A 10,867-nucleotide genomic window follows, 5' to 3' on the forward strand; every position below is an offset into this window, starting at 1 on the left:
TGTTGATAGTTGAGTGTTGATAGTTGATCCAAGAAGAATGAAGTCCTTGACAACTTCAATTCAGTCTATATTCTGTTAAAATAATCCCAGCAGTTGGAGTATATGAAGAAGAATGTGGCATCAGGATTGGAGGAAGACTCATTATCAACCTGTGATATGCAAATGATACAACCTTGTTTGCCGGAAGCAAAGAAAATTTAAAATACTGTTGAAGATCAAAGACCACAGCCTTCAGTAAGGATTGCAACACAATGGAAAGAAAGCAAAACTGGAACAATAAATGGAGAGAAGATAAAAGTTGTCAAAGATTTCATTTTGTTTGTATCCATAATCGACACTCTAGGAAGCAGTAGTTAAGAAATCAAATGGCATATGGCATTAGGCAAAAGACTTCTTTAAAGTGTTAAGGAACAAAGATACCAGTTTGAGCACTAAAGTGTGCCTGACCCAAGCCATGGTATTTTCAGTTGCTTTATATGCCTGTGAACATTGGACAGTGAAAAAGTAAGACTGTAGAAGAATTAATGCATTTGAATTATGATGTTGGAGAAGAATATTAAAAGAACCATGAACAAATCTGTGTTGGATGAAGTACATCTAGAATGCTACTTAGAAGCCAGGATGGTGAGACTTGGTCTCTCATACTCTGGACATGTTTACATGTGGGACCAATCCCTGAAGAAGGGCATCATGCTTGGTAAGTGGAGGGTGAAAGAAAAAGAAGACCCCCAATAAATGGATTGACACAGTGGTAGCAGCAATGGGATCAAATATAAAATTTGTGAGAACCAGGTAGTGTGTCATTTTGTTGTAGGTAGGGTCACATGAGTTAGAACTGACTCAGTGGCATGTTACAACAACAACAGGGCACCTAAGTTTGCCCTCTTCCACTTTTTTGACTTATAGTTTCAGGTTTTACATTGAGGTCTTTGATTTATCTTTACTTCATTTTTGTATATGATGTGAGATATCTGCCCTGTTTTAGTCTTATGTAAATGAATACATTTAAAACTCTTTTATGAGAGTGAATCAAAAATTATCCATACTCTGTCTGTAGAATTTAGTTTAATCAACTTTTAGAAAAGACAAATACATCATGTTCTGATATAATCTTCTTGCCTTTCAATACACTTTGTCCATCTGTCAACAAGCCTTCGTATTCTCTCACTAGAAAATGTTTTAGGCTGAGCTGTGAGCCATGAATGCACAAATGCTGTCTTTACTTCATCAGAGGGGAATCATTGTGCTAGAAGGGCTGCTTTCAGGGTACCAAACAGGTGAAAGTGTAATGGAGCAAGATCAGTACTATAGGAAGGATGTTTTAACACATCAAAACAAAGTTTCTGCAGAGTGTCAGCCCATGTGGACAGAGGTGTGTGGACATACATTGTCATGCAAGATCACAGTGCCCTTGGATAGCAGTCTTCTGTGTTTAATCATAGTTTAAGTTTCAGTTCTTCTGTGAGCATCTCACTGTAACGAGCACTGTTGATTATTGAACATTTTTCCTGATAGTGTTCCAATACTGACCCTTGAGAATCCTGTAAGCATCAACTATAACCGTTTCCAGCTGATGGTTGACTTTGAACTTTTTCCTAGTTGGTGGCTGAGGATGTTTCCATTCCAAACACTTCTCTTTACTTTCAGGCTGGTAGTAGTGAATCCTTGTCTCATCATCAGTAATGATTTTTTAAAAAAGAAACTTTCTACCTTTTTTCAAATATTGGTCTAAATATTGTTTGCAGGTGTCCGTGTTCACACTTGCACTTCAGTGACCTTGAACTGAAAGTGCTGATAAGACAGTGCAGCCAACAGAAGTTTTAGTATAACCAGCTGCGGATAATTTTTTACTCACCATCATATTTTCTTGAAATTGTCTTGACTTCCTCTCCATTTGAGTGTTCTATAACCATACTGTTTATTTATTCTTTTTACTTTGTAATCATCATTCATAAATTTATAGATTTGTCTACTGATATTCTGTCTTTTAAGTTTATATATTATTTTATATCTGAACAGGTTTGGGGTGATGTTATATATGTTAATCTCAGGTTTGTATCTGTAGTTAATTCTATCTGAAGAACTCCTTTAAATATTTCATGTTAGGTTGGTGTGGTTTTTATGAATTCACTTAATTTTGTTTATCTGGAAATTGCCTAATTTCACCATTGTATTTGAGGGACAGTTTTGCTGGGTATATAATTTTTAGTTGCATTTTTCTTTTCTTTCAGAGTTTTAAATATATTATCCTCTGGTCTTCTTGCTTGAATAATGCTCCTGTGAAATCAGAGCTTACATAGTCTTGAATTTTCATTTTCCCAAAGCTAAATAGTTAAAGGAAAACTGCTTTTAGGAGATTTTTCTTCCTTGTCTTTGGTTTTGGATAGACGAGAAAGGCAAAAAGAAACAAGAAACTGTCGAGGTCGTATGTCGGGGTTCAGCCTCGACAAGGAAGTGTGGGTGTCACGAAGAAGGGAGATCTGGTGGCGAAAGGGATAGAGAAAGAGAGAGACGAAATATATACAAAAAAGACAGACACACAGATATGATGCAAGCTGGCAGGTAGGTAGATCTGCAAACATATTGCCTAGCATTGCACACAGATCTAACTCTACCTCAGTCTTTTATTCTTTTTTTTAGGGAGAGATTTGTTACAAAGGAAGGATGTAATTCACAAAGGGAGGATGTGATTCTTTAGATAAGATAGGATACAGAACTGAAATGTGATTAATCATTCAAAATAGGACATAATGATTCACGAAACAACTTTTAAGATATTTTCATAGTTTTTCTTAACAATCTAACATTCTTATTTCTACAGAAAAAAGGTTCAATCAAGCTGTTATATATTAACTTTTAGGCCTAAATGATCTAGAGCAGCGACGTGCGGTTTCTCAAGGATACTTATCATAAAGCAAGGTTCCTGAAAGGAGCCAAGCTGTTTCTGTACACTTTGCAAACTTTTGTTTGTGAGCAAGATCTCAGGCACCGGGCTTCATTTATCTATATCTAAAATGCTACATTGTTCTTAATTATCACATTCCTATATACTTTCAGGAGGAAGGAGAGCATCTGGGTTAAACTTATTATATTCAGAGGTGATTTAATGGGGCTGCCACTATTATCCTCTAATCCAACATTCCCAGAATTTACCATTCCACTTTATTTACAAACCTTGGGTAGTTTTTCTCTAAAAACCTTTTGTCATATTCCCAATATACCTGTTCCTGGCCTTTCTGAATTATCTGAGGTAACTTTTACTGCCTCAGCTCTAAAAAGGGGTTTCAAACCCTTTATTGTTCATGGATATCAAACATAACTGAATAATCAAATAAGGAGTAGTTCTGACATTCATCCCAGGTGGTTATTGCTTGTTCCTCAGAAAGATTTGTTCCCAGGACTCCGCGCACTGCCAACACAGTGGAGGCATTAAAAGAGGCATTGTAAAAGAAACCATTTTCTGAGAAGCTACAATTACTGGAGTTAGAAGCATAGAATGAACAATATTAGGACCAAAGAAAATTATACAGAGGTAGCCAACCAGTGAGTTCGCAAAAACCAATGAACCCGGACGTCAGGAGGTCACTTCCTTTGGCCCTCAGGGTCCATGGCTCATAATCCTGAGAAGGGCCCTGGGGTTGGATTTTCATCCATGTCACAGGGCCACTGATCAACCCAGGGTCTGCGTATGCTGACGCTAGCAAGAATGGAAAAAAGGAAACCAGAAATAGAATAAAACAAAAGCAAGGGAAGGGATAGAAAAGAAAAAGGAAAAAAATAAAAAGGAAGAAAATGGGAGAGGGGACATGTGTTGATCCTGTGTGTTGTGGAGGTGGCAAGGGGAAGGACATTCTGTTTGGGTTAGGTATCCTGGTGTGCCATTGTAGGATCAGCACTGGACAGCAAACTACAAGGTTGGGACTGCAAACCCACCAGCTGATCCTCGGAAACTCTATACTGTGTTGCTATGAGTCAGAATCAATTCAACGGCACTTAACAAAAACCACTCTGCTGGTGGAGGAATTCGCAGGGTGGTAGGACACCCAGTTATGGAATGAGTTCCTGCTGGGGCAGATCACCTGGTGTGCTCAGATTCATTCCTGCTTAGAAGGCAGCTGGTGGCAAGGTGCTTTGTACTAGAAGGAGTTCCTGCCAGCATGGGCAGTTGTTGGGGGTAGTGTATCTGTCCAGTAATGTGAGATTGCACCTAAACTATGAGGCCATGCATCTCACCTCAGGGGGAGCAGGGTGTCAACAGCCAGGTGGGTGAGAGTAGGTGCTGGCCACACTTCCTGGTCACTGGGAGGGTGTGGGACCCATGGAAACATTGCACCTTTTTGGTAATCTCTCACTGGTGTATAGTCCTGGATGAGCAGAACTGATTGTTAGATTGCCATTCTGACCAGAACACTGGTTGGAAAGATTAAAAATGACTACACTGTATCAGGCCAGCTGACAGTTTACTGTTCTGTTTGTGCCCTTATTTGTCATGGTTGTATAGCTTATTCTCCTCCACCTCTCTGTCTAGTCTCTAGCTGTATTTTTCCAAAATATTTGTTTGTTCTTCTGGTAGATCATGATATATTTAATATTCTTTGCTAATACCGTAATTCCAAGGCACCGATTCTTTTTGAGTTTTCCTTATTCATTGTACAGCTTTCACATGCATATGAGGTGATTGAAAAAATATCTATGGCGTGGGTCATACTCACCTTAATCTTCAAAGTGATATCTTTGCTTTTTAACACTTTAAAGATCCGTTTTGAAGCAGATTTGCTCAGTGAATTTGATTTTTTGATTACTGCTTCCTTGGGAATTGATTGTGAATCTACATAAAATAAAATCCTTGACCACTTCAGTCTTTTCACTGTTCATCATTAATGTTGCTTATTGGCCAATTGTGAAGATGTCTGTTATTGTTGATGGGTAATCCATATTGAAGACTTTGATCTTTATCATTAGGTGCTTAAGTCCTCTTCCCTTTCAGCAAACAAGATTGTGTCATCTTCATATCACAGTTTGTTTATGACTATTCCTCCAGTCCTGGTGGAATGTTCTTGAAAGACTTTTTTGATTGAAGAATTCACCCTCCAGTGAATGCTGAAGGGGCCCTAGGCTCAAGCTTTTTCTTCCTTCTGAATACACTAGTTCATAGTCATTCCATTACTCTACATGCAGTCTTATTGATATGTGCATCTTCTGGCAAGGAATACAACTGGAAGAAGGGAAATTCTTCTCCAGAGAGGAGAGATCTGACGTATTTTCTCAGAAAATACTTGGCAGGTACTGCTGCTGACCTGGCTTTAAACTTAGTCCATTGATGTGGTTCCACACTGAGAATCAACAAGGGCAGTACTGTGGGGTGTGTGTGTGTGTGTGTGTGTGTGTGTGTGTGTGCTAGGTCTCCTGTGTGTTTATGGGTTCTAAACATCTTGGTAACTGTAATTCATTGCTCATTGGGTGAAATTTGAAGCATAGCCTTAACGTTTTCAAGAAGAGGAATGAGAGCTCTTGTCTTGTTTCAGAACTCTTCAGGCTGTGGAGTTAACACAGTACCAACACAAACAAACCCGAGTCCTCTCTGGAGGCATGAAGAGGAAGCTTTCCATTGGCATTGCTTTCATTGGTATGTGCCATACTGTGGTTCTGGACGAGCCCACCAGTGGTGTGGACCCTTGTTCCCGTCGCAGCATCTGGGATATTCTCCTTAAGTATCGAGAAGGTAGGCACTGGTATTATTCTCCTTACTCTTCTCATAACATGGTGGGAAAGTGAATGGTGTCATGTGGGAAGAACCAATTGATATTCCAAAAAAGATAAATTATCTTGTTCATAATGAAACTGTTTTTTCATAGAGTCTTACAGAAATATATTCACTGTGTAATATCTCTATTACTCTATGAATTTCTGACATTATTTTTGATACATATTATAGAATTTGCAGTGACATTTTCATTGTAGGTTATAAGAGATCATTTCAGTTGAACTTGTGTTCATGCACACCATGTTCCATTCCAGAATGATGGAGTATAAAAAGAGGCATCCTGGGGACCACTTAGAACAAACTCTCCTCTATCCCAGATGAGGAAGGAAACTGAAGTGTGTGCAAAGAGATGGGCATGTGACTTGCCAGTGACCACAGAGTCTGTTCAAGTTAATTGGATCATAATTGGAACTCAGTTTTGGGAAACCTGACTCAACAGTGCATTCATGCACATGTGCATGGACATTTGATGGACAGGCAATTAGAACTTTACAACTTTCTGCATTTTGACAGCTGGGAAGTGTTGCTATATTTATTTTGTGCAGAAATATTCATATTTTGAAAGAAATGTCAGAGATAGTAAAAATAAAAAATATTGGTACTATGAAACTAGTTTAGAAACTTAAATGGCATGGTCAATTTAGAAAATGTTATTTTACTTTTTTTTTTTTTTTTGCCTTTTGAGGATAAGATCTTCTTCATCCTTGTCCTTAGACATACATCTCCTTGAGTAAGATTAGGAGTTGTCACCAAAGAAAGGCAGAAAGAAAGAACAAGAAAGAAACCCAACCTTGCTCAAACATATAGAGGGCTGGACCCAGGGGATTGAGGGCATCAAATTCTCTCCTTAGGATTGAAGAAAGCATCCAGTCGGTCACAAAGGGAAAACAGGAGAACAATCCTGTTCCTTCTGTTCTCCGATTTTCGAGAGATTGTAGCAGGAAGAGGCAGAGAAGGGAGCAGGCAGGTAGAGCACACAGATGTGGGCTTCTCTGCTTTTTTGGGCCTCGGTCTGGGACCGTAAATTGTAACTAGAAATTGAGAGTCCCTCAGACAACAGTGCTGTGTTTGATTTATAAAGCAGAGTTCCTGACGCAAAGTGCAATGCAGAGGACCACAGTGTTCTGAGGATTGGTATACCTGTGCTTCCTCATGGCCTGTGTACTTCAACACTAAGAATGGGGAAGGGTCTTCCAGGGAGACTGTCAAGACAAAGCAGCTGCCCTCTCAGAACTGGCTGCAATGTAGGGTAGGTATTCAATGTCTGTAGCCAATCGAATCTGAGACCAGACTTAGACAGCCAGGATGCTGATACAGTTGAGAGTTGTTTTCCAAACTATTAATGATAATGATTTACAACAGCGGTTGGGGCCGTACCAGGTGGCTTTATTGTTGTTGTTAAGTGCTGAGTCAGTTCTGACCCATAGCAACCCTGTAGAGGGTTTCCAAGGAGTGGCTGGTGAGCTTGAACCACCAAACGTGCAGTTCAAACTGACTTTGCAGTCCAGTGCATTAACCCACAGCATCACACCAGGACTCCCAGCTGGTTTTAGTCATCACTAAGACACCAGAGACTGTAAACTACAGTGCACCTGAGGATATGAACCCTTTCTATTGCTGTGAGATCACAAACAGTCTTCTTTCCATTTGGAGGAAATAAGAAATTTGGGGGGCAAAACCGAGAAACAAGTTTTGTGTTTTTTTGTTTTTTTTGTGAGAAACACTAAAAATTGCTTAAAGGGACTGATTTCATTTTGAGATAAAATTAATTTAAATCAGACTAAGTAACTTCCCTGCTACCCTGATGCTGATGAGGAAGGCAGATAAGATGTAAACCAAATGGATTACTTTTTTGTCTGATGGAACATTTGAGTAATCAGCATAAAGGCAACATCAGAAAGAAAAACAATATACAATAAAAGTCTTAGGGACAAACAGCATTCTCCAAAATATATTCCTATAACTCCTTTCAGTCTGCTTTCATTTAGTAATGCTTATTGGTTTTGGAGCATTCCTTTGGAATGTTTTGCTGGGAATTATGCCACCAGTATTTCAAGTAATCTGAAAATTTGGACTGTATGAAGAATGCAGCAGCAGGATTAGAATAAGACTCATTAACAACCTATGATATGCAGATGACACAACCTTGCTTGCTGAAAGTGAAGAAGATGTGAAGCACTTGTTGATGAAGATCTAAACCTTCAGTATGGATTATATCTCAATATAAAGAAAAAATCCAAATAACTGGATCAATGAGCAACATTATGATAACTGGAGAAAACTTTGAAGTTGTGAAAGAATTAATTTTGCTTGGATTCTCTATGTATAGAAACCTTAGTCAGGAAATCAAACGACATATTGCGTTGGGCAAATTTGCTGCAAAAAGTATACTTAAAGTGTTAAGAAGCAAAGATGTCACTTTGAAGACTGAGTCTGACCTAAGCCGTGGTATTTCCAATTGCCTCATACACATACAAAAGTTGGGCAATGAATGAATTGATTACTTTGAAGTATGGCATTTGTAAAGAATATTAAAGACACCAGTGACTTTCAGAACAAATCTATGTTGAAAGAAGTACAACCAGAGTTCTCCTTAAAAAGCAGGATGGCTAGACTGTGTCCTATATTTTTTAGACACGTTATCAGGAGGGACTAGTCCCTGCATAAGGATATCATAGTTGGTAATTTAGAGGATCAGTGAGAAAGAGTAAGATCTTCAACTAGATGGAATGGTACTGTGGCTGAAACAGCAGGCTGAAACCTAGCAACAGTTGTTAGACATTGATAGAGAGGGCCAGCGTTTCATTTCTTATAAATAGAGTAGCTGTGAGTTGAAAGTGACTGGATGCACCTAACAATAATGTAGCAACCTTTGGAAAAGTCCATGAACAGATTGAAGTACAAAATCAATAGGACATAAGTGGTATTTAAAATATGCATTTCCAAAAATCAAAGTGTGTAGCCATTTCTGCTAACAGCTCCAAACTGCCAAGTAATTGTGAGAGAAGTTTATGAAATATATGTAAAGACTGCAAAACAAATATTTCCTGCTGGATAGAAAGACATTTTTCCTTCAGAAGACCAGTACATTGTGGATCCATCTACCAGGGATTTAACCTGTACAATACTGAGTTACATTGGTGCAATATGCTGATCTCTGAATTTGGCAGGGAGCTCTGGTTACCAATAGGGCTGCAAACTGCAAGGTCAGCAGTTCGAAACTACCAGCTGTTCCGTGGGAGAAAGATGAGGCTTTCTGCTCCCATAAAGATTTACAGCCTCGGAAACCCTGTGCAGGGTCGCTATGAGTTGGAACTGACTCCATGGCACATAATGACCACCACCACCAGTGTCTTTATGTCTCCATTTTAAGGAAAAATAAAGAATAAGACACCAGAGCAAATTAACACAAAGCAACTGAATTGGTGCAGTCCATCACACTCTTGCTCCAGTCCTCCTTATGCTACCCTAGAGAAATGATCAAATTCTCCGGAGCTTCATAGTCTCATTTGCAAAATGGAGACAATTGTATCATGCAGTAATTTGCAGAGTAAACGTGTATTTGTATGTATATGTGTGAAAAAGATGTGGTAGTTTGTGTCCTGAAAGATCACATTCATGGAAGTCCTTCCTATAGGTCTTGTGGGTCATAATCGACTTGTTGGCACACAATAACAACACATATATATGAGGTGCTCAGTCAATGACCGCTTATCATCATCATCTTCATCATTACTGTTGTTGTTAAGTGCTGTCAAGTTGGTTCTGACCCATAGCAACCCTGTATAGGGTTTCCAAGAAGCTGTTGGTGAGCTTGACTTGCCACCCTTGCAGTTCAAATGACTTTGTAGTTTAGCACATTAACCCGCAGCGCCAACTTTCAGAGAAAACCGGGTAAAATATCAACATCTGGATTGGAGAAGAAACAGTAAAGCAATGTTTGGGGCAGAGCAAAGTAGTACGTGTCCTTCGAGGTCTGCAGAGATATAAGTCTTGGGTGTCCTTATATCCACTAATCAGCCATCACTGATTTGTAAAATTAATCTAAATTCCTTAAGAATTTCTGTTTGAGTTGGCGTGTATGTGTAGACTTTCTTATTGTAAGGGAATATACCATTTGAATTGCAGGGTATCTCTAGTTACTGTATCTAAGCTACTTTGATCCCAGTTTAGGGCTTAAGTGTATTGCTTTCTCCTCAGAGGATCTTGGAACATGTGCTGCAAGAGCCGGCAGCTGTGAACCTGACTTCTTGTTGATATTGGTTCTATGTTTTATGGTTTCTTTCTAGATTCTTTTCGTATTTCTTTTATTCTTATGAACTAGAGTCCAAAATGTTTAAATCTTCCCCCTTTATTAAAAATACTAAAATTGAGTAGTTACAAATGCATTCGATCTCTTTTTCTTTTGGGATAAGAATCAATCAATAGAGTTTGATAGAATTGGGCTCAATTTAAAAGAAAGAAATGACCACTGTGCTCTTCCTAGGACCTTTGCCATGCTGATCTGATGCTACCTTTTCTTGAGATGCAGGTCGTACAGTCATCTTTACAACTCACCATCTGGATGAAGCCGAAGTGCTCAGTGACTGCATTGCCATCCTGCAGCGGGGGCAGCTCAGGTGCTGCAGTCCTGCCTTCTGCCTGAAGGAGGTGTATGGCCAAGGGCTCAACCTGATGCTCACAAAGCAGGTGCGAAATGCAGGGATTTAGAGCAAGACCTAGTTACGTTCAGAAACCCTCCTTCCTGTTTGTGACATTAGAAACAAGCTATGACCTTTATGCAATAATGGCATTTTACATGTGGGATTAACAGATATTTATTTTGAATCTTCCATGAGCACTGCTCTCAATCTTTGGGGAAGTATTTAAAAGAAGTGGAGAGGGAGCAGACATACAAGTACTTGTAATCTCAGTGCAAGTGGAGGCAAAGATACAATCAAGAAACAAAAACAATGAAAATATGATAACTGTTGTTGTGAGGAGCCATCACTCATATTTGATTTTAACTCATGGTGACCCTCTAGACAGTAGGATGAAATACTGCCTGGTCCTCAGCCATCTTCATAATTGCTCCTGTGTCTGAGCCATTAGTGCATCTGCTGT

The 10,867-nt window shown here is 39.1% G+C and overlaps 1 protein-coding gene across 1 annotated transcript in view; it reads left to right on the forward strand.

Moving 5' to 3' along the window:
* LOC102815532 (ATP-binding cassette sub-family A member 13-like) overlaps window positions 1-10,867 on the forward strand; it is an 857,870-nt gene that overhangs the window by 413,069 nt on the left and 433,934 nt on the right. The window contains exons 37-38 of the mRNA XM_006874535.1: window positions 5,526-5,722; window positions 10,296-10,453. Coding sequence (XP_006874597.1) covers window positions 5,526-5,722; window positions 10,296-10,453 — 355 coding nt within the window. The remainder of the gene's footprint in view (window positions 1-5,525; window positions 5,723-10,295; window positions 10,454-10,867) is intronic.

Source organism: Chrysochloris asiatica, unplaced genomic scaffold (genome assembly GCF_000296735.1).
Source record: "Chrysochloris asiatica unplaced genomic scaffold, ChrAsi1.0 scaffold00282, whole genome shotgun sequence".
NCBI lineage: Eukaryota > Metazoa > Chordata > Mammalia > Afrosoricida > Chrysochloridae > Chrysochloris > Chrysochloris asiatica.